Source organism: Penicillium samsonianum (assembly GCF_028829775.1).
Source record: "Penicillium samsonianum strain IBT 33392 chromosome Unknown utg000004l_segment0_segment0, whole genome shotgun sequence".
In the NCBI taxonomy this organism is placed as follows: Eukaryota; Fungi; Ascomycota; class Eurotiomycetes; order Eurotiales; family Aspergillaceae; genus Penicillium; species Penicillium samsonianum.
The window spans coordinates 3,205,078-3,227,664 of record NW_026643262.1 but is presented as its reverse complement, the minus strand read 5'-3'; the positions used below and the strand labels follow the sequence as shown (position 1 = coordinate 3,227,664).

At 49.2% G+C, this 22,587-nt stretch overlaps 9 protein-coding genes across 9 annotated transcripts; 4 read left to right on the top strand and 5 right to left on the bottom strand.

Moving 5' to 3' along the window:
* Positions 1-116: 116 nt before the first annotated feature.
* On the bottom strand, positions 117-1,849 carry N7471_008140 (M18 family aminopeptidase; the record flags this gene model as incomplete). The annotated part of the gene is made up of 6 exons (XM_057280859.1): positions 117-1,126; positions 1,173-1,265; positions 1,317-1,452; positions 1,521-1,622; positions 1,676-1,737; positions 1,792-1,849. 6 exons carry the CDS (start codon positions 1,847-1,849, stop codon positions 117-119), a joined length of 1,461 nt encoding a protein of 486 aa, XP_057135119.1.
* A 1,103-nt stretch (positions 1,850-2,952) lies between these two features.
* On the top strand, positions 2,953-4,945 carry N7471_008139 (WD40 repeat domain-containing protein; the record flags this gene model as incomplete). The annotated part of the gene is made up of 4 exons (XM_057280858.1): positions 2,953-3,260; positions 3,350-3,477; positions 3,535-4,121; positions 4,181-4,945. 4 exons carry the CDS (start codon positions 2,953-2,955, stop codon positions 4,943-4,945), a joined length of 1,788 nt encoding a protein of 595 aa, XP_057135118.1.
* Positions 4,946-5,811: 866 nt separating this feature from the next.
* On the bottom strand, positions 5,812-6,820 carry pdx1 (uncharacterized protein; the record flags this gene model as incomplete). The annotated part of the gene is made up of 2 exons (XM_057280857.1): positions 5,812-6,602; positions 6,742-6,820. The coding sequence occupies 2 exons, from the start codon at positions 6,818-6,820 to the stop codon at positions 5,812-5,814; spliced, it is 870 nt and encodes a 289-aa protein (XP_057135117.1).
* Positions 6,821-7,268: 448 nt separating this feature from the next.
* Positions 7,269-8,126, top strand: N7471_008137 (uncharacterized protein; the record flags this gene model as incomplete). Its single annotated transcript, XM_057280856.1, has 1 exon — positions 7,269-8,126. The coding sequence occupies one exon, from the start codon at positions 7,269-7,271 to the stop codon at positions 8,124-8,126; it is 858 nt and encodes a 285-aa protein (XP_057135116.1).
* Positions 8,127-8,514: 388 nt separating this feature from the next.
* On the top strand, positions 8,515-12,561 carry N7471_008136 (cohesin subunit SMC1; the record flags this gene model as incomplete). Its single annotated transcript, XM_057280855.1, has 6 exons — positions 8,515-8,545; positions 8,597-8,690; positions 8,742-11,697; positions 11,750-12,057; positions 12,112-12,478; positions 12,544-12,561. The coding sequence occupies 6 exons, from the start codon at positions 8,515-8,517 to the stop codon at positions 12,559-12,561; spliced, it is 3,774 nt and encodes a 1,257-aa protein (XP_057135115.1).
* Positions 12,562-13,283: 722 nt separating this feature from the next.
* On the bottom strand, positions 13,284-14,330 carry N7471_008135 (uncharacterized protein; the record flags this gene model as incomplete). Its single annotated transcript, XM_057280854.1, has 1 exon — positions 13,284-14,330. The coding sequence occupies one exon, from the start codon at positions 14,328-14,330 to the stop codon at positions 13,284-13,286; it is 1,047 nt and encodes a 348-aa protein (XP_057135114.1).
* A 1,191-nt stretch (positions 14,331-15,521) lies between these two features.
* N7471_008134 (lipase family protein) lies at positions 15,522-16,461 on the bottom strand (the record flags this gene model as incomplete). Its single annotated transcript, XM_057280853.1, has 2 exons — positions 15,522-15,906; positions 16,001-16,461. 2 exons carry the CDS (start codon positions 16,459-16,461, stop codon positions 15,522-15,524), a joined length of 846 nt encoding a protein of 281 aa, XP_057135113.1.
* Positions 16,462-17,717: 1,256 nt separating this feature from the next.
* N7471_008133 (endo-1,4-beta-xylanase) lies at positions 17,718-19,214 on the bottom strand (the record flags this gene model as incomplete). The annotated part of the gene is made up of 10 exons (XM_057280852.1): positions 17,718-17,807; positions 17,869-17,934; positions 17,997-18,085; positions 18,156-18,185; positions 18,238-18,326; positions 18,381-18,526; positions 18,582-18,703; positions 18,768-18,816; positions 18,872-18,915; positions 18,971-19,214. 10 exons carry the CDS (start codon positions 19,212-19,214, stop codon positions 17,718-17,720), a joined length of 969 nt encoding a protein of 322 aa, XP_057135112.1.
* A 1,224-nt stretch (positions 19,215-20,438) lies between these two features.
* Positions 20,439-21,428, top strand: N7471_008132 (uncharacterized protein; the record flags this gene model as incomplete). The annotated part of the gene is made up of 1 exon (XM_057280851.1): positions 20,439-21,428. One exon carries the CDS (start codon positions 20,439-20,441, stop codon positions 21,426-21,428), a length of 990 nt encoding a protein of 329 aa, XP_057135111.1.
* Between the last annotated feature and the right edge of the window lie 1,159 nt (positions 21,429-22,587).

Below are 22,587 nucleotides of genomic sequence, written 5' to 3'. Positions count from 1 at the left end.
TATGCACAGTAGGTTTCTAATTTATTTTAAGATGTTCTTCGCTTTAAAATGGAATAATACTCTGGTTGAATGTAGTTTATTGTTTGTGCTACTTCATGTACTTATTCACGGTAAGCTTAATCCACCAGGATCGTCTTCGACAGCTCTGAGTAATGCTTGAAAAAGCCAGTGAACAGACGAATGGCATGGCCAACATCATAGGTGCCGCCTGTTTCACGGATACTGTGCATGCTGAGCTGGGGATTACCCAGATCTAATGTCCGCGCGCCCAGCGCAGCAGACAGCATAGGGCCAATGGTGCTGCCACAGCTAGAGTCATTACGAACCACAAAGAGCTGGAGAGGAACGTGCTCGCCAGTCTCCTTGGTGGTCTTGCGCGCAATCTCCTCCAGGAGAACAATTCCGGGAGAGTTCGTCGCATAGCGAGCGTTGGCGTTAATCTTAATCACCGGGCCCTTGTTCATCTCCGGCTTGTGGTCCGACTCGTACTTCCCCGCATAATTGGGGTTGACCGAGTGGGCCATGTCGGCAGAGACAAGGAAGGAGGTGGACAGAGTCTGCTCATAGGCAGTTGATAGGTCGGCGCTCTTGGAGGAGGAGGATGGGAGGACGGACAGACGGCGAATGATCGACGGAAGAATGTTCGAGTCCGCACCCTGTGCTGTGCGGCTTCCGATTTCCTCGTGGTCAAACAAGGCAATCAGGCGGATTGCTTCTTCGTTGTCGAGGGCTGATTCGTCGGCCACCGAGTCAATCAGACCAACTGTGGCACAGAAAGTGCTGTTCAGGTTGTCTAGGCGAGGGGAAAAGATGAATTCTTCCAGCATACCACCGAGGCAGGACTTGTGAGTGTCGAACAGGATCATTTCGAAGTCCAGAATATCGCCAGGACTGACGCCAGCCTCAGCAGCAATAAGCTCAACAAAGTGAGAGTGGTGACGTTCAGTGACAGATTTCAATGGTGAGAATAATTCCTCACCCTTTTCTGTGTGAGGGGTGTCGGTTCCTCCATTGCGGTTGAGCTCTGCAGCAATAAGGCCAGCGATAGGGAACAGCTGTGTTTCCTTGTTGAATTCAAAGTTCTCCTGGCGATCTAGATGGATGGCCAGTGTTGGAATACGGAGGACTACTATGTTAGCAAGGCACATTTATCGGGTCAACATAAAACATACTGGGACGGTCAATCTTGACCAGTTTCTGCACGATGGATCCATCGCTTTCACGAGTCATAACCCGGCCAGCAACACCCAGATCACGATCAAACCCTGCATGAAATTAGCGACAGTAATAGCTTGAGGGTAACCAAGGGCGCTTACAAGTGTGCCAGATGCCTCCACCGTAGGTCTCAACACCGACCTGAACGAAACCTTCCCCGCTCTTCTTGCTAACGGGCTTGACCCTCAACACCGGAGAGTCGGTGTGGGCACCGATCATAGAGATGGAATTGCCCGGCTATATCCATGATTAATGTGCATGATTAGTTGAAAGGTCATTTACACAGTTCCGCGATTGATACACACCTGCCATTGCTTGCCGATCGCAAAAGCCACAAGGGTAGTAGTGTTGCGAGTCAAGTAGTACTTGCCTCCCGGCTGGCAGGTCGACGCCCAAGAGTCTCTCTCCTATTGATAGATGAGCCACAATTTTATTACTACGATGTTCAGCTTGAACAGACCTTGATTTCTTGGAACCCAGCTTTATCCAGAAGCTGCTTGGCTTCGTGGACGGCATGGAAAGCTGGAGATAAGACAGATCAGTGACATTCCACCTCATTGGATGGGGACTACATACGGGTAGGAGCAGAATTCACAAAGGACAAGAAGTCCAGAGCAGGTTGCTTGGCAGCCATTGTAGAATAACGATGAGAACAACCAATAATATTAGGACAAAGACGCCTAAGGACCATTGCAGGGTGCACAAAGAGAGAAAGTTGGCTTTTGCCGCCGGAGGTTTTATTGGTTTGGCGGTGACTGCGGAAATGTCACGTAACAAAGCCACCAGTGAAACTAGAGCGTAGTCTTGGAACCATTGGTATTTAGGTGTTTAGATAGACATTGTACGTTTAAATTATTACTATTAGTATTTCCATACATGCATATAGATTATTGGTTCTTTGGTCGACCCCACTATAGAATTTCTTGGGAAATCAGGCTTGGTATTGTCGTTGCTATGGCCCAAGCTTTGTCGCGTCGCGTCGAAGCAAGCGCGTAGACCAAATCAATCTGCAGATTTCGCGTTAGTAAAACGGCCCATACGGAATGTACAGGTCCCTCACATCCCCCCCACTTTCAGTGGTCCAGTTAGACCAGTTTGGGCGCGTCCCTTCCAGTAAACAACAGGACTAACAGTGTGGTATCAGTCTCAATTGCAACAAAGCCATGCTGACACAGAACGTTTCCAAAAATCTCGGCAACCAGCATAAGACTGCTTTGTGAGAGTAAACTACATATGTAAAGAGCTAGACTCCCGAGGTCCACTTTTGAAATAGTTAATAAAATATTAATGTGGTCAAAGCCAAGGACAACTGATTTGACCTGGTTGATGGGACCCGATTGCCTTCGCTAAATCGGGTTAGCGTACCCGACGCGTGACCCAGAGAGTCGCCCTGCGCAACTCCGTCACTCCCTTGAAGACATTCATTCATTCATTTGCTTGCAGTTCAGACACTTCTTTGTTGACCTGCCTGGTGAAACAGGGTCTGATCGTGCTTTAATCCTGGAACATCTTCCATCTTCAGGCGTCAACGGCTGGGGCCATCATCCCGCCTCTGGATCAACAACAACGGACCCTCTGCGAATCGCCCTTCAAATACCCTTGACCCTACACCCAAATCTCTGAAAGTTTCACATCGTCGATTGACAGACACTTCACTTCCATCTTATGCAACTCTTCTCTCTGTCTTGATCGGTTGCACTTTGTCTTCGGGGCTCAGACAGACAACCAGACATCGCCATGGCGGACAGACCTCAGAATTCAGAGAAGGCCGGGAACAGGTCGGCAACAAGACCTCAAATATCGCAGATTTCAAACATCGCATCACCACCTGGATCGAAGACACCGCCAAGCATGCCGTCAAAACGCACGATGTATTTCCCAGACAATTCAAATTCGGGCAGCCGCCAACGGCAAGATGGAGCAGAGGCAATCGACCCTAGTGCGCTTGCAAAAGCATTGAAAGATTATGAGACTGCTGGGAGCCGGCGGGACAGGACCCCGGCCTCCAGTCCATGTCGCAAAAGACAGCGGGTTTATGGGGACCGGTAAGCCACACTTTTGATGGTTTTCAATCAGAAAGCCTGCGACAAAACAATGGCAGTCATTTATGACCCAGCTACTGACCATAATCCAGATTCATTCCCAATCGCGACGGACAAGATCTCCAAGCGACTTATAGTCTGTTGCATGAAGATGGTTGCCCATCTACTCCTTCCAAGGCCAAGAAACGCCCCCCTCACTCCGAACTTCATTTCCAAAAGAGTGTGTTACATATCGGAACCCAATGTGTTGTACATTTTAACTGACTTTTAACCGCAGCCGAGGAAGCCAACCGTACATTTTCCCGAGTTTTGCGCAGTGAGCTGTTTGGAAACACGGTCCCACAGCCCGACTTGAACTCTGCGCCATCCGACCCATTGCTCGGCTTCAGCAATGGAATCAATGATAAGACTCGATCCCATACACCTCCCGCCCATATCGCTGCCAATCTCCCTCCCGCTAGCATCACCCCCACCACACCACACAAGAACCTCTTCAACTATGGACCTTCACGGCCCGGATCGGGACACCCAACCCCCTCTAAAACCCCTCGGAGTGTGCATGGCCCCAACTTAGACGTTCGCTCTGAACTCTACAGTCTTTCTCCTATTCGATATGACAGTCAGCGTATTCTCGAAACACCTCGAAAACAGGCCCGGTATGTAAACAAGGTGCCCTACAAGGTCTTGGATGCGCCGGATCTTCAAGATGATTTCTATTTGAACCTGGTGGACTGGGGCAGTAGTAATGTTCTTGGCGTTGGATTGGCCAACTCTGTCTACATGTGGAACTCCCACACTGGTGGAGTTACGAGGTTGTGCGAGCTGAAGGATGATACAGTGACCAGCGTGAGCTGGATTCAAAGGGTAAGCAAGGAATCTCCATGTCAAAGCTCCAGACATGATACTTACACCATGGACTACAGGGTACACATCTTGCAATTGGCACGGGTAAAGGTCTGGTACAAATATGGGATGCTGAGCATTGTCGGCGGCTACGAACCATGATTGGACATACCAACCGAGTTGGTGCTTTGGCGTGGAACGATCACATCCTCACATCGGGATCTCGAGACCGTCTCATTTATCACCGTGACGTTCGGTCTCCGGACCAGTATATTCGAAAGCTTTCTGGTCACAAACAAGAAGTTTGTGGTTTGAAGTGGAATACGGAAGATGGCCAATTAGCATCCGGCGGCAACGACAACAAACTGATGGTTTGGGATAAGCTGAGCGAGACACCCCTCTACCGTTTCTCCGACCATAATGCTGCAGTCAAGGCCATTGCATGGTCTCCTCATCAACATCATCTTCTCGCTTCTGGCGGCGGTACCGCTGACCGCACGATTAAGTTCTGGAACACACAAACCGGCTCAATGATCAAAGAGGTGGACACTGGTAGCCAGGTCTGCAACCTCTCTTGGTCCAAAAACTCAGACGAGATCATCAGCACACACGGTTACAGCCAGAACCAAATCGTCATTTGGAAATACCCACGTATGGAACAAATCGTCTCGCTGACCGGCCACACTTTCCGTGTTCTTTACCTCGCCATGAGCCCTGACGGCCAGACTGTCGTAACTGGAGCAGGCGACGAAACACTCAGATTCTGGAAAATATTTGATAGACGAGCTACAAGAGACACTCGTCGGGAAGGCAGCAAACTGGCCGAATGGGGCACCATCCGGTAGTTCGGCTAATTCCCTCTACTTTCTAATTTGCCTCTTCATTTGCATTCGACATGGCGTTTTTCGGTTCGCTTCGATTTGGTCACTGGGGGAAAATCATTGCATGGCCTGAGAGGGATCTGAGTCTTCGTCTTTTTATGCGTCCGCATCTATTGCATCTTTCTTTCAATCGGTGGTTCTAAGCATTTCGCGGGTGGACGTCTGGCGCTCCTTCATTCGGAATGGGTTTTTTGTTTGTTTGAATTCTCTTTTCTTTTTTCTTTGCTTTTTCTGCTTCCTCCTGCTTTCTTTGACCTCTTCCATTGGTTCGTCCCAACTCTCTCTGTGATTTAGGCTGGCCATACTGGCCGGATGCCTTGGAGTCGAGCGAACATTTTCTACATCCACGTTTCTTCAAGGCTTTGAGCGACGGCGCTTGTGGTGTTTCCTGGTTGCCGGTATGCGGCGTTGCGCAGGGGTTCTCGTTACAATTTGTCCTTTCCAGGGTTGCTTTTGATGATGACATGACCCTTTTTTTCCCGCACGAATTTGTGCCTGTGTTCCCATTTCAGAGGATTTAGCTGTGCCAACCGACCTTCATGGGATCTAAACCATGCCGGAAACGAAATGAGAATCGAAATTGATAAGCACGTACATGTTTCTTGGAGGTCCAAGTGTTTTATTCAACTTGGTTAAGACCATTCTTTTAGTATTGTTATCTAATTTCTTTTTCTCAAGCGAGGTAACCCAATCAAGGAAATATCTGATTAACTATGCTATACTGTATACATTCATGAATGAGCTTCGCCTGCCCAGTTTTTGGCTCAGATGACCGGGAACAAACAAAAGAAAAAGCTCGAAGAAGGGAGATTTGAAACACCAAGGGAAATCTAAAGCACCAACCGCGCCGGCTCAACTGAGAGAAGAGTCTTGATTCGCGCCAGGAATTCCTTAGCGCGGACCTCCTCACCAACAGGGATGGTCAAGCTGAAAACATTGGAGGCAACGCCAGAGGAGCCCTCAACCGAAGCCGGGGGGACAGACTTCTTGGACGATTTAGCACTAAGGAAATCGATCAGGTCCTCGGTGACAGGCTTAGAGCGGACAGTCTTAGGAGCCTCGAAAGCGTTCACCTCGGGAACGTAATCACCGCGTGATGTGTTGATCGGCTCGGCACCGAGAACCTCATCGAAAAGCTCATCGGCGGAGGGCTTGAAACTAGCCAAGCGGGGCAGGTCGTCGTTGGCAAGGTCTGTAGCCACGGCAAGGAAGCGGGACAGCGGGACCGTCACACCCAAGTTATCCTGGAGCTTCTTCTGGGTAGACAGCACGGCAGCCAGGGAGATGGAGATCGCGACGGAAGTCATGGGCAAGGGCTCGGCGGCAATCTTCTCTTCGGCCGCAGCCGGCGCGGCCGGGGCCGGGGCCGGGGCGATCTTGATGTTGCTCAGATCGAGGTGGGAAAGCTTGGCCAGAGTGGCGGCCTGGGTTGACGGGTAGTCCGCGGGAATCTGGCCGATATATGCAAGCACGTCACCCTTCAACAGACGACCCTTGGGGCCCGAGGCTGGGATCTTGGAGACATCGGACTTGGAGATGCCCTTCTCACGGAGGAGCTGAGCGACGGAGGGGTAGAGGGGATAGGCGGGGTTCTGGGTTGTAGGAGAGGTGGATTGCAGGCCTAGAAGGGATGACAGTGTTAGCGGATGTTAAGTAATGATTGTTATATCGCAAGTAGCTTCCGCCGTAGAGTTGAGCTCAGAGGAGCGGCTTTCCGTTGCGGAGACGGTGTTTGCCATGAACGTGGATGGGAAACTCACGTCTGCCGACACCGAACACCTTCTGCTGACGTCGGGCAAACATGGCCGGAACCTGACCGACTGTGATCTTGGCTGCCATTGCTATGTGATTCTGGAGTTTTGGAAGATTGGGAGTGCTGCGGTGCCGATTGGGATCTTCGGCCGGTGTCGCAACTCGCCGCGGCCGCTGGATTCAAAAGGAACGAGCAGGATCAACGAAGAGCCCACCACCAGGTCGAAGCGCACAAATCTCCGAGTTCAATTTGTTGGATGTCGTGTGTTTGGAGAGATAATCCAAAGCAACCGTTGGAGGTGTTGAGGGCGTTGGGAGCTTTCACCGGCGGCCGGGACGGGAACATTTTTCTGCCGCCTACTGTTTTGGCCATTATCGGCGATTTCCGACAAGAACGACGGTCAATTGATATCTCATCCTAGTAAGTTACTGAGCGAACCTATTTAGTCGTTGATATTCGGATCCATTGGTGTCAATTGGCTGCGTGTCATGGCCTTGATTGCTTTACTAACGTGAGCATAGGCTCAGTGCAACCATGTCCGTCAGACCACCCACCTTCTCAATATTCTGGCGCCAATGCCTACAAAGTCCAATGCGACCTGGCTTTCAGATGAACTCGACGTCATCCTTGCGCTATTTCAGTTCTAGTGCGCCTCATTACAAGGCCAAGGGTGTGGCCAGAACTGTCGATTCCGCGTGGCAAGCCGCAAGTCCTTATGGGAACAAGAACCCCCGCGCCCTTGCGAAGCTACAAGCGAAAGTATTACAAGTCGGACAAGTGCTTTTGTTCAAGGCTCCTTCTCATCGCCCATATGTCTTAACTGCATATGGTCTGTCCGCGTTTTGCTTCGCCTATTCCATCTACAACTCGAACGCGGTTCTCCGGGATCCTCTGGTTCCTATTCCGATGTGGCAGAAATCTCTATTTGGTGGTATCTGTATCATGATGAGCGTTGGAGGCACATTGTTCATCTCCCGAACTGGCTCCCTAGTCAGAAATATCAGAGCGATCAACTCCGATGGTCGTATGCGTGTCCTCTTCACAGTCCGAAGCATGGTCCCTTTCAAGAAGCCTTACCAGGTCGAAGCGGCGCCAGGTGATCTCTCTTTCAAGCGCAGAATCTCGGTCTCTCCGGAAACCATGAAGCGTTACGAGGATAGTACCAAACTTGGCCGTGCATTGGAAACTGAGCCAACTTTCTTCAGAACACTGAAATCCATGCCTCGTCGGGTTTTCCAGAGCGTGCGGCAACTTTTCACGAACGAGGACTTCATCATTGTGCAGTTGGCGGGTCACAGAGCACATTTCCGACTGGACTCCAATGGATACATCTCGGATGATCTCCTGCACTTTGGGCGCATGGTGAATGTGAAAATGCCATTCAGAGATTAATTGGTGATCATTATCCAAGTATCACCAAGGTCTTTTCGTGTCGTATGCTATCTAGTTCAGTTTTGTACATCATTTTGGCTTTGTCTCTTAGATAGCGATGGAGCACTTGTAATACCAGCCAAGAACGCGATTTCAATTGAGAATCACAATAAGTTTATTATAAGAGTCTTATTGCTTGTCAGAATACGTTGTAGTATGTAGTGTCGTAGGGTCTTTATGTATCACTAAATTTGGGTACCCACGTGATGGCCCCGGCGCGTCTTGGGTGGACGCGGTTCACCCGTTATCGCGCCCCTCCCACGTCTTGCCCACAACTCAATCTCTTGCTTAAATAACAGGGTTCTTGAATTTCTCGGCGCGTTGCTCCCTCAGGGAAGCCGCTGGAAAGATGGGAAAACTCATTCGTTTGGAGCTTTTCAGTATGTACGACCGCAAGATACGCCGCAGGCAGTAGCTAACTTTGTCACTAGACTTCAAGTCCTACAAGGGACATCATGTCCTCCTATTCGGAGATGCGTATTTCACATCGATTATCGGCCCTAACGGGTCTGGCAAGTCAAATTCGTGAGTGCTTCCTAGTCTTAGTACAAAGAGCCTTACGCTAATGCGCATTAGGATGGATGCCATATCTTTCGTTCTAGGAATCAAGTCTTCTCACCTGCGATCGACCAATCTCCGCGATCTCGTGTACCGTGGCCGTGTTTTGCGCACATCTAAAGTCGACGGAGAGCCTGCTGCTGATGGGCAGAATGGCGAGCAAGAGGAGGAGCCGGAGAGCATGGATGTCGAACAAGATGCCGGTGGAAACGACCCGAAGTCCGCTTGGGTTATGGCAGTCTATGAGGATGATGCGGGCGAGGAGCAGCAATGGCGCCGATCTATCACTAGCCAGGGTATTAGCGAATACCGCATCAACAACCGAATCGTGTCCGCCCACCAATACAACGAGGCCTTGGAGGAAGAGAACATCCTGATCAAGGCGCGAAACTTCCTTGTTTTCCAGGGTGATGTCGAGGCGATCGCAGCCCAGTCGCCCAAAGACCTTACCCGGTTGATTGAACAAATCTCTGGTAGTTTGGAGTACAAGGCCGACTATGAAAAGTTCAAGGCAGAGGCAGAGGAGGCCGCAGAACAGCAAACCGTCCAGCTCAACCGTCGTCGAGGCATCAATTCCGAAGTCAAGCAATACCAGGAACAGAAGCGAGAGGCTGAGAACTACGCGAAAAAGGCCGAAGAGCGCGACCAGGCCATTATCACTCATATCCTCTGGAAGCTGTTTCACTTCCAGCGGCTGATCGACGACTCCAGTGCTGATATCCAGAAATACCAAGATGAGCTCAAGGAGTACCGCCGTGGCGTTGAGAAATATGAGACGAACGTCGAAGACGCCAAGAAAGACCATGCTCGAGTCGGCAGAGATGTCGGTAAGGCCGAGAAAAATATCACGAAAAAGGAGAGGGAGATCGAAGAACTCAACAACTCGCTTGTACCTGTGGACGAGAAGATCGACATCACCCAGAAGAAGGTTGAGAGATACTCTTCAAAGATTACTGAGATTGAAAAGGAGCGCACATCACAATCCAACAATGGCAAGCAACTAGAAAAAGATCTCAGGCTTGTCGAGAAAGCTCAGGCCCAGTGGGAAGTCGAATGGCAGAAGACGATGAGCAAGAAGGGTGGCCAGCTGAGCGAAGCCGATCAGCAGGAGTACCATAAGCTCAGAGAAGAAGTCAACCGGCGTTCATCAGCGGACTCCTTGAACCTTGACAATCTGCGCCGGCAGAGAAAGACCGAGGCTGAAGCGGTCAACAGCTTGAAGGGCAAGTTCGAGAACACCGAATGGCAACTGAAGTCTGTTGGATCCGATGTCCAGAACATGAACGAACGCAAGTCATCTCTCAATGACACCGTCAAGTCCACTTCCAAGGACATCGAGCGTAAAAAGAAGGAGCTGAACGCATTAACTTCCGAGCGTTTGAAGGTCTCGCAAATGCGGACCGAGCTAGAGGAAAAGCTTCAGGTCGTATTAAGGAAGCTTCTTGAGGCCGATGATGGTAAGAAGCAGACCGAACGCGAACTCCGGGCCAAGGAGTTGATCTCAGCCTTAAAGCGCATCTTCCCCGGTGTCAAAGGCCGCGTCAGTGATCTTTGCCGGCCGAAGCAGAAGAAATACTCCGATGCAGTCAGCACCGTACTGGGTCGACACTTCGATGCCATTGTTGTGGACAACGAGAAGACCGCCAAGGAGTGTATTCAGCACCTACGCGACCAACGAGCAGGCCAGGCCACGTTCATTCCACTGGAAACCATTCAAGTCAAGGCGTTCAACTCGAACCTGAAGGGCATGCATCGCGGCATGCGCCCTGCCATTGAGACCATTGACTATGATGATTCGGTTGCGCGAGCAATCAGCTACGCATGTGGCAATTCTATTGTTTGTGACGATCTGGCGACGGCCAAGTATCTTTGCTACGAGCGAAATGTGGACGCGAAGGCTGTCACCCTCGATGGAACTGTCATCCACAAGGGCGGTCTCATGACTGGTGGACGTGGTCCTCAGCAGAACTCCAAGCGCTGGGAAGATTCCGAGGTCGAGAACCTGTATAAATTAAAGGAGAAGCTCATGAGTGATCTCACCACCCTCCCCAAGAGCCACCGCCGAGGCTCCGAAGAAGAAACACTGCAGGGCGAGCTTGTCGGTCTCGAGCAGCGCCTCACTTACTCCCGTGATGAGTTGAAGGCCCTTGAACGGAACCTCGAGAGCAAACGTAGCGAGCTGGACTTCGTTAAGGGCCAGATGGAGGATCTGCGACCCAAATACACCGAGCGTAAGGAAAACCTTGACGAACTTGACGAGACAATCGAAACGTCACAAGCTTCGGTTAGCACTGTTGAAGATGAGATCTACCACAAATTCTGCAAGCGCTTAGGTTATGATGACATCCGGGAATATGAGGCCCAGCAGGGCTCTATGCAGGAAGAAGCCGCGCAAAAGAAGCTTGAGTTCACCACCCAAAAGAGCCGAATCGAGAACCAGCTCAGCTTTGAGAAACAGCGTATCCAAGCAACCGAGGACCGAATCAACGGCCTGAAGGCCCAATATGAGCGCGACCAGAGCCTGACTGAAGAGCTGCAAAGTCAGCAAGAAGAAATCCGCAACCAGCTCGATGAATTCGAAGCGGAACTTGAGCTCCTCCGAGAGGCCCTCGAGAAGCAGAAGGAAATCTATGGCCAATCAGCAGAACACTTGGCAGAGCAACGCCGTGAACTCCAGAGGCGTAGCAAGCACGTTGAAGCAGCGTTGAAGAATGTCAATGCGCTCGAAGCAGAGATTCAGAGAAACTCTTCCAGTCGTTACGCTCTTCTGCGCCGCTGCAAGCTTGAAGACATTGATGTCCCTTTGACCGAGTCTTCCAATTCCCTTGACAAGCTTCCAATTGACGACCTTGTGCAAGCAGCAGACCCGGATGCCATGGAGGTGGATGAAGGAGATGGCTTGGACGAGGCCCCTCCCGTGCACGATTACGGTATTGAGGTCGACTTCGATTCTCTGGGAGAGACCCTGAAAGAGGTTTGTGTTTGTTCCTATCGCTTTAGTTTCTTAAATGCTAATTCAATTACAGGAGGCCGATGACAAGCTCGAGGATGAACTGCTCGAGAAGGTTCGTGTTCTCAACAGTGACCTCGACAAGATGGCGCCGAATGCTCGTGCCATGGAGCGCCTGGAGAGTGTCGAGAACAAACTTCGCAGCACCGAAAAGGACTTTGAGGACGCCCGGAAGTCTGCACGAAAGGCCAAGGAAGAGTTCGAGTCCGTGATGAAGACGCGATCCGACCTCTTCAACAAGGCATTCACCCACATTTCTGAGCAGATCGGGCCGATTTACCGTGAACTCACGCGCAGCGCCAATTACCCCCTGGGTGGTCAAGCGTAAGTGTTTTTTTTATAGCTTTTGACTCTGAACGATCACTAACATTTCAAAAGCTACCTTGATATTGAGGACTCGGACGAGCCCTACTTGGACGGCATCAAATACCACGCCATGCCTCCTCTCAAACGTTTCCGAGATATGGAGCATCTTTCTGGTGGCGAGAAGACCATGGCTGCACTCGCTTTGCTGTTCGCCATCCACTCGTACCAGCCGTCTCCATTCTTCGTGCTGGACGAGGTTGACGCAGCCCTGGACAACACCAACGTCGCCCGCATTGCCAATTATATCCATGACCACGCCGCGCCTGGCATGCAGTTCATCGTGATTAGTTTGAAGACCGGACTGTTCCAAAACAGTGAGGCTCTGGTCGGAATCTACAGAGACCAGGTCGAGAACAGCAGCAAATCGTTAACCCTTGATGTGAGTTTTGAAGATGTGTTCCGTATACGCCGATATGGAAATATGCTGACAATGATCATTCATAGCTTCGGAAGTACACCTAAATCCTCCAGGTGGGATTTATGCGGATTGTGTGATAACCCTTTGCTTTTGCTTTGCTTCCTATTTCTTCATCTTTGTAGATTATTGAAACTTTCCCGTGTCTATTCTGGGAAATTGTTTCTATCGACGAGGCTGTTAATTGATACCAGTTTCTGTGCTTTGTTTTTCAAGTTGTTCCAACCCTTCTCATACGTCGTACCTGCGGGCAACCCTAAAAATCTCCGTTTCCGAACAACTCACATAACAACTGTCCATACCTCTACAGATTTTGGACAATGCTTCTTAGAGGATCTCCCGAAAGTAGATACGAATAGATTCAATTAATTTCATCTCACTAGATGTGCCGAGGCCGCCGTGTTGAAAACTCCATAGAGAATGCACCACTTCATGGCAAAAGATAAGAGATATCAAGGCCTCGCGCAAAAGATAGCAAAGAACGTCCACCCTGTAAAACCACGAACCAGCCGACTTCTAGTTCTTTTTCAATGCACTTTATGTGACAAAAGATTCAAGAACCTGACTTCCACCATGCAGAAGGCACTTGTTGAAAGTACCGGCGTAAAAGAAGAAACAAGAGAAGCAGAAGCACTGAAAACCGAAAACCGAAAACCGAAAACCGTGAACCGTGAACCGAAAAGACTGTCATCCGTGCGAGACTTGCGACCTATTGGAGGTACCACCATAGCGAGAGGTAGTTATCGTGGCCCGATAAGTCAGATGCCAACTAGTCTGTTGCTGTCTGTCCCACAACCTCAGTTCCTGCCGCAGGCTTGATCTTGGGAGTGATCTTCATCCCAGAAACACCCTTCGCTAGAAGAGCAGCCCTGGCTTGGGGATTAGTCTTGGCCTGGGTAGCACTCTTCACTCCAGCAGCAGGCTTAACCTGAGAGGCAATCTTGGCCGGAGTAGCACCCCTAAGCCCAGCAGCAGCCTTGGCGAGAAGAGCAGCCTTCGCTTGAGGAGTAATCTTGGCCTGGGTTCCATTGGCCTCAGTAGTACGCTTGGTCTCAGAAGTAGGAGTATCAACCTGGGTTGCTGTCTTGGCCTGGGGAGCGGTCTCATGCTCAGTGACATGCTCGGCTTCGGTAGGCGTCTTTTCCTCGCTGGCCTCAGTGGGGGGATCCTCAGAGGTTGACTCGAGGTACCGGCCAGAGCCAGGGACAGTATCAAGAGTGGCATCAAGGGAAATCTGCGAGCCATTTGTCTTGTCGGTAGCAGAATCATTCGGAGCCGGGTTGCCGCGTTCGCCCTCCTCGAGTGGCTGAGGAACCTGGTTAGGGATGCTGATGAGAAGATCGTTGATTGCGTCAGCATTTTTGCGAATGTGAACCGCATGCTTGATCTTGTCGTTGATCTTGAAGTCACATGGAACGAGACGGTAGTCGGGCTCTTGGTCACGATGGTATTCGTAAAGCCGGACTTTGATACCACGGATGAGAATGGCCCAGCATCGTTCACTAGGAAGGGGGGCACTGATCAAGCGGGGGACGGATTGATCCCAGTTTTGCTGGATTGAACCAGAGGGGTCAAGAACAAGTTTCACTATGGTGTGCAGGGTCCTGTCTTCACCAATAGCTTTCACAATGAAGCAGTTGGAGTGGGTGTTCTCCTCGTCATCTTGCCATTTGAGGACCCAGCCATCATTCGAATCGAAGGCGTAAGTGAGGAGACCGCCCACCATGATCTTGGCATTCTCCGCGGTTGGCTTATTCTCGTACGCGTTGATGAACTCCGCAATAGCGGGAAGCAAGAGATAGTTCGGTGTTTCCATGATGGTGTTAAAGGAAAGAGTTGCTGGTGGTGAAAAGGAATTGATCAGTGGACTTGTGAAAGAGGAAGGAAGTGGCAGAGAAGAAGTGACAGGGAAAGTGACAGAGAGGCAGTGGCAGAGAGGCAGTGGCAGGGAGGAAGTGACGAGGTGTAAATGCTTGAGATCTTCCAAGGTTGGGATCGCAAATGAGATCAAGAAACCTCACGTCATGTGAAAGCGTAATTGAGCAAATTGAGGCAAACATTTGTGCTTTAATACTACATATGTAGTAGGCTTCTACCTACTATCTTATATGGAGCTTGATGGAAAAAGCCGAATTAAAAGGCAAACATTTGTCGTCGGGTTACTCGTTACTGGTCTATCTATAGATGGGTTCATGGATATATTTCTATATGTACTACCTCAAGTAACGCGAAAGTGCGAGCTAAATGAAAAGCCGACATATTACCTACCTATCTAGATATACCTAGGTAGTATAAGTGCTAGAGCTCTTTTGCCCGTGGAAGTCTACTTCTCAGCATTTGTCGTTGAAAATCTGCCTGCAGGCATGTTGGGACACGAGCAAATTGATAAAGCAAAGCATGAAGGAAAATCAACCAGGGAGATATTATTTAGATATGTACATAGTGGTACCAATTTCCCAAGGAAGTTACTAGAATTCTTCTGCCTCTAAATCCGTAAATATTTGCCCATACTGACCCGAAAGTGCGAGCAAAATCAAAAGAGATTGTTCTTCTCCTGCCAAAAAAAACGTCAAAGTCTGCCTCTATTATCATCAAATTATGAGTCAGGTGAAAAGGGTGGAGGAATATGCACCTATATAAACAGGATCCTATCTGAGCTGCCGATTTTAGGGCTCACCTGGGCAGCCCGGGAGGATCACTGTGTAGACGTCAGCACGGGTGTGTTGACTAATACGCGACACGCTCGGGCTCCAGGGCTCCAGGGCTGGCTCCGGGCGCAACCTTACCCGGTGCCAGCCTTAGCTCCCCCTGGGCCGGCTCCAAGGCCCTAGGGTTCCAGGTCTCCAGGGCTTCGTGGGCAAAATTGCGTGTTTAGTGAGCGCACTTGGGCGCGCTTAGTGCGGGCTTCAATGAATTCTAATGAATGCCAATAAAATTGTCTTCCGCTTTTTGAAATCTGCTCATTGGCTCATTCTGTGGCCACCAGAACAAGCAGAATTGACTCTAACTACCAGGTGCAAGCTCCACTCGCCATCCCAAAATAAGTTACATGGGCATCATTCACCCCCTGTCCTCCCTGAGCCTCGCAGCACTGGACCTCGTTCCCAGTGCAGATACTCATGCTACCAGGGCTATGGGGCTCAACGCTCCAGTATTCAACGCCGGAATGGACATAGCCCTGTTCAGCCGGGGGCAGGTTTGGGATGCCATCGTTGGCATGGGTGACCCGGAAGTACTGGGTTGTCTCGGGGCTCGCCGCATCGAAATTCTCATTCATATACGATGCGTAGGCCTGGTTGCCGGTCCGTGGTTCGCCGAAGGTGTACAATCTGACGTGATCGTGTGTAGCGGACAGCTGGCCGGCAGTTATCGCTGCCATCGAGGCGCCCAGACTGGATCATGTGTCAGTCAAGTCAAGAAAGGACAGTCAATGGATGGAAATAGGGTAAGATGATTGTGAAAATGCAGACGGGAAAACTCTCATACCTGTGGCCGGTGACCGTCAGAGCATACTCCGGATACTGGGTGGCCTGCTGTTGAACAAGTGACTCGACCTGATCTTGGACAGAAATCCATCCAAGATAGTATCCGCCATGCACGGCACAGCCGACGCATTTAGGCAAGGTGTCAAAAGGAGTGAGAGTGTAGTTGGTATCGAGCTCCAAGTTCTTATCACTGCCAGTGCCGCGAAAGACGATGATAATTTCCTGACGACTGTCGTCGCGGAGAACCCATCCGTTGATATCTGTTTCGGCGTTGTATATCTTCTTCACGGTGGTTATGGTCGCCGGAATCTTGCACAGGTCTGCATAAGCAGCTTGGGAGATGGTGGCCATCTCAACCAGGCGGTTGTAGGTGCCATCAGAGACGCCCTGCGTAACGGTAGCTAGACCTTGTCCTGCAGCCACAGAAAAAGCAAGAGCACGTGTTGCGGAAAAGATTTTCATGTTGAACAGATTCGTGCCTGAAAATGTTTGATGGGCGATGGTTCAACGAAGAAAGATTGAGTCCGGTGCTTGGGTGTGTCTCTTAAGAGGACATCTACATCTCCTGGATAATAGGCTAGAAACCCACCTTTAGGATAAAAAGATAGATTGAAGATGATCATATCCCATCAAGGCCATGAAACCTCGTCAAATTCTGCCGGCCAGGGGTGCCTCTCCCGCGAAATAACCTCGATCCGGAAAAATTGCCATACTACACAGTCCATGAGCCAAGAGCCCCTGTGCACCAGGCTCGGTCGATTGAAGGATTAGTTTCTCATAGGCATCACATAAAGTGAGACCACCGGGAAGAATCCCTGTTTTAATTTAGGAGCTTTTTTCCAAAACGTGATTATAGCCTGGGGTTCCACCACTAATTAGTCTAGCTTGGTCGGGCAATTGGTACTCTGAGACAAAGTCCCTGCATATCACAGCCCTGAGGTTGAAATGGAGGATCCTGCACTCTGTTCGGTAGATGTTGATGTTCAAACTACCGTATTACTTGCCAAATCGGGAAACACGCCCGGCTAGTGTAGCGGCCTAATCAGGTGGGGTTGAAGGCCAGGGTCCAAAAATTGCGGAGCATGCCTCCTTGTAGATTTTTAGTTTGACCTAGCTTGGTCTGGTCCCTCTATGTGGATGCAGCTACCCCTTGTCTAAATATTCTTCGCCGCACTACATGCTCTGCCGTGAAACATCGAACCGTTCCGCGAGGTATCGCAAATGTGCGTGTTCAATTTCTATTAGCTGAATATATCGGTGGGAATACCCAATCCTCTGCCATTCACGATCCACGTGAATAGAGTCAAACATGATATCCACGAGCCCAGAAAGGGTGAGACAAAAAGATACAGAATGACTTTTCCTCTACCTGCGAGTTCTAACGCTAATCCAAATGTATACCACTATGGCCAATGGAAATAGCTCGAATCCTCTAGCCATGCTCGCTTACATCCTTACATCTTCTTGAATTAAATTACGGCAGGATAGCAAGTTCTATACAACTAGGAAAGACCTTTCGATTGGTTTAGTAAAGCGAGATTATCTCCCTCAAATACACAATTATTCGATGACAAATAACAACATTCTTTCCTAGAGCCCGTTTTTACCACCGCCCTTGTATCTCGAAGTCTCAGAATCATTTTTGACACTCCAATTTGAAGTGTAGCCTGCTCAGTAGCAGGATTCGCAACTTGAGATAGAGATCGAAAGCACCGTTCCTAGAGGGCATTTGCGATAGCGTTGTATGCATCCTTAGGGTTGTAGTTCCAGTCGAAAAGCAATGGGCTAGAACTGGAGCGCCACGAATCCTAACAAAACATCTGGTTTTAGTATGCAGTCTTTTTTTCCTGGGGAGAAATGGGCATTTACCGGGTCAGCAACTCCCCAAACCGTGATTCCGACACACTTTGGCAGGTTCAGGCAAGCTTTGACAGCCTATCAAAATAGAGATTTAGTAAGGAGTCAATCCTACTAGTCATGGCATTGTAAAATCTCACATTTACGTAGTCAGTAGAGCTGGCGCCAGCAATATCAAGCTCAGTGATAGCGACCTCCTTCGTTCCAGCACTGGCTAGGGCATTAAGAGCTGTAAGAGGGTGTAAGCTAATTTTCGGTGGATAAGAAGTAAGAGGGTACTTATCCAGAAACTGCAGCACCGCCACCGGCGCCTAAGTGGGTTTGAGAGCCTTGAAACGAGTGAGTAATTATAAGGGTGAGCTGGAATCATAGGTATCTTACCAATTCCGTCAATTGGGACACCGGCAGCAATCCATTTCTTGACATGGCTGACCATACCGTTGACCTTAGGATAAGAGGCGGAATCCAGGCTGCGTAAAATCAGAATCCATCCGAAATGAAAAGAGCAAAGGGCTATAACTCACTTGTAGTCATTGATGTAGAGCTTCGCATTTGGGTCTGCAGCACGAGCTGTTTCGAAAGCAATCCGCACAAAGTCTTCGCCAATAACATTGTAGAAGACACTGTTACGAAGGGAACCATCCTCGTTGAAAATTTCATTCACAACGTCCTTGGATCGATCAGTAATGTAACTTTGTTGAACTCATATTATGGATACAACATACCCAGGCGTAGATTTTGCCCTTGTAGTGGTTCATCACCGTGGTAATGTGGTTCTTCATGACATTGATCAAGGTTGTTTTGTCGGAGATAGAAGAGACCCAAGATGGGAGCTGGGAGTGCCACACTTGACGGGTTTAGCTTCTTCTCTTGCTGTGATATGCTTGAATTCCAGGGCCTCAAGCACTTACCTAGGGTATGGCCACGGACCAGCTTCCCATTTGACTGGGCAAAGTTGACCTAGGGTCTGTAAGGACCAGGCAAAAAGGTAATTGTTGTGGAAAAGGCCGGGTACATACCAGATAGTCCCCCCTGCGAAGTTGAACTGCCCTTTGTTTGCTATTTTTTAAATCAGCTTCTAATACTCTAGCTATCACGAGACGGTTGTACTCACGCTCAGTAGCATCCCACTTCATACTGTTCTCCGGGGTCAGTTGACCAAAGTTGGCCTTGAGGATTGCCGGGGTCTTTGCGTTCTTGTTCAAGGTGCCCTGATCACCAATGTTTCCAAGATACTTCTTCCCGTGAGCCTTGAATTTGGCATCAATGCTCACCGAGGCTTGCCGGGATTCAACGGGTCCGGAAAGCGCTTGGCCAGCGAAAAGCATGACTAGAGCAGCGGTCTTGATTTGAATCATATTGAGAAACATGTTGGTTCTCCAAGTCGATAGATGGAAATGTGAGTGATAGAAGACACCGTCCTGGAGGGATCGAGACGATACTTATACAGGACAGGAACAAACATTTCTTAGGGAAGAGAAGTTCATAGTTGAGATACTGGCTAAAATGGAAACCCTTCCCCGATTCAAAACAGGGGCTGCATCATCTATTTCTTTCACTAATGGGGAACGTACTTTGCCTATTTTATCCAATCTTCTAGAAATGACTCGGATGGAATAATATTTGGACAATTTTTTAGCCTAAATATTCGCATAGAAGAATTCAGCCTAGAACATATGTGGAGTAGTAACTTGAACTTTGAATACTATCAAACCACCAAGCTCCTTTCAGGTACGGAGTACATAGGCCCATTGTAAGTTCTGGCCCCAATATGTAACAAAAAAAAAGGATCCACAAATCTTGGCTTGTGTTCAAAAGTTGAATAATCCGTTCAGTTTGAAACGAAGAGGGGTCCTCCCGTGTGGAGACGACGTCTATCACCGGTAGGTTAAAAAGTCGCCCAAAATAGCTAGTAGCTCCAAAGTCGCCAAACAGGGATTCTCTCGTTCTGAAAAACGCTCAGCTATTTTTCAATTTTCCCCGCTAAATCCCCCGAGACAGCTCCGAGCAGGATTACATCTGACGTTCTTCTATGAGCTTCAGCAAGAAGCAACCCACATTGAGAAGATACTAACCACCAAGCAGGAACTGATTGAGACTAGTGTGTTTCTATAGTGAAACAGCCCTATAATGACAATATGTCAGTAAGGAATCAATCCGTCTAACATCACCATCAGGACCCATGGCTAGATTCTTGATGTCTTCGACGCATTTACCCAGCCTCGGTCTGAAAATAGGCTTGAAATGGTTAAGTTGAGGCGGAGTTTATGTCTGCACCTTTCTAGAAAGGCAATAGTCCGGCGGACGATTGTTTCTGGCTAATGTAGTTTATCCTGAACTATCTCTCTGAAGGTGGCAAATCAAAAAGGAATACCAAGGGTCATTTCCTTCCAGCTGAAACATTGTAGATTTTACTATCGAAAACAAGGGATTGGTTGAATTTATTTGCTCCGGGCAAACAATTCAATTTATGAGCTGTGCTTGTAGTATATAAACAAGCTCGGTTCCTGCCTAGGTGGTTTGACTTTCTGCTTCAGGTCCTTCAATCAAACAAACCATCACAGACTAGAACCTCAACGACAATGAGATTCTTCAACGCAAAAGCTGGCCTGGTGTCATCTGGCATATTGTTGCTCGCATCAGTGCCAGTCGTCGTCGCCGACTGCGCACTTCCGTCGACTTATACTTGGACATCAACTAGCCCTCTAGCGAATCCCAAGTCCGGATGGACCGCTCTTAAGGACTTCACCAGCGTGGTTCTCAATAACAAACACATCGTCTATGCATCAACCTCTGACGCAAGTGGGAACTACGGCTCGATGGTCTTCGGCGCCTTTTCGGATTGGTCTGGCATGGCAACTGCGAGTCAAGTCAAAACGAGCTTTTCAGCCGTTGCGCCCACTTTGTTCTTCTTCCAGCCAAAGAACATTTGGGTCCTGGCCTATCAATGGGGCTCGAGCACGTTTACCTATCGAACATCAAGTGATCCTTCCAATGCCAATGGATGGTCATCGGAGCAAGCCCTTTTTTCGGGAAAGATCACCGGCTCAGACACTGGCGCCATTGACCAGACCGTTATCGGTGACTCCACGCACATGTACCTTTTCTTTGCGGGAGATAATGGCAAGATCTATCGCGCCAGCATGCCCATCAACAATTTCCCTGGAAACTTCGGGACAAGTTCAGAGGTGGTACTTAGTGACACTAAGAACAACCTGTTCGAGGCAGTTCAAGTGTACACTGTCAAAGGCCAGAACAAGTACCTGATGATCGTCGAGGCAATTGGATCACAGGGACAGCGGTACTTCCGTTCGTTCACCTCCAACAGTCTCGGCGGCTCGTGGGCACCGCAGGCAGCAAGCGAGAGCAGGCCCTTCGCCGGAAAAGCCAATAGTGGTGCAACCTGGACCAACGACATCAGTCACGGTGATTTAGTTAGAACCAACCCTGACCAAACAATGACCATCGATCCATGCAACCTGCAATTCCTCTACCAGGGGCGAGACCCGAACGCCGGTGGCAACTACAATACCCTACCATGGAAGCCTGCCGTGCTCACTTTGAAAAACTAAAGGAGCTTTGGTATTCTGCAGGTGGAAGCGGGGGGGGAAGACGGAGCTGTGAAGACGAAATTGTGAGAGTTGTGAAATGATGACTAGTTATATGGGGTCGAGATCATGAGGCGAGAGAGCTGCGGCGGCGGACAAAGATGGAATGTTTCGGACTGGTTAGATTACTATTTGCTAGCAAGTTCTGATCTTAGTGCGAAATACAGTCTCTTCTATCCGTTGCATAGCACAGTAAAGGCCTGTTGAAAGAACGGATTGTCTAGTGGCTGGGGCGCTCAAGGGCGTGCTCGGTTTTATTCGGGGAGCAAAAAGCGGCAAGGGGCGAGCACTAAAACGGGAAGGGGAAGCCACGCAAATGTCCTACAGTTCTACTACCCCAACGAAAATACGAAATTAGAGTAGAAAAAGAACTAAGATATTAATAGGAGATGGAGAGATATATCTTTTGGAATGCCGATGGTTGTTCTTAAAGCCCTATCACCTAGTAATGTGAAACCACGAGCAAGTGAAAATAAAGCATGCCCGGGGAAATATATTTAGGTAGAATATGATCAGAAACATTGATTTTGTTTGAGTAAGAATATATATATCTGCTGCGTCCGTACCTCGAACTTGATTAAATGACCACTAGGACTGGAATGAGTGCATACTCAATATAAACATCAAAATTGTTCACGACTGCAGATATGTAGCGGCTCAGTTGTAGAGTTATGTTATTAGGATCCTTTCCGGCTCGAACTCTTTGGACTAACTGCTATCACGCATTAGTAAAAGATGTAAGAAGGTTACAGATGGATATCTCATAGTCGCACACATAATTATGTGCATGAGCTTCAAGCTCCGTATAGTCCTAGGCCGTTTTGGTTTGGCTGGAGGAGCCTGCCGCAATCTTGAGGATCAAACGGCGGAGGTAAAAAGGGGAGAAAAATTGTGAATTGAGCTATTCTACTGAAGCGAGAGGGATGAGATCAATGCTGGAGAGGAGCAAAGATCCTGTCTGTCCAGGGCCAAGTCAACAGGATTTGCATATCCTCCCTCGGTTGAATTTTGGTCCATCCCTGATTTCGCAGGTGCACGGAGTGCCCAAATTTAGTGATCTCCGAGACGTCAGACTCCATATCAGGGTTAGAGACAATTATCCTATATGTAAGCACAGAGCTGC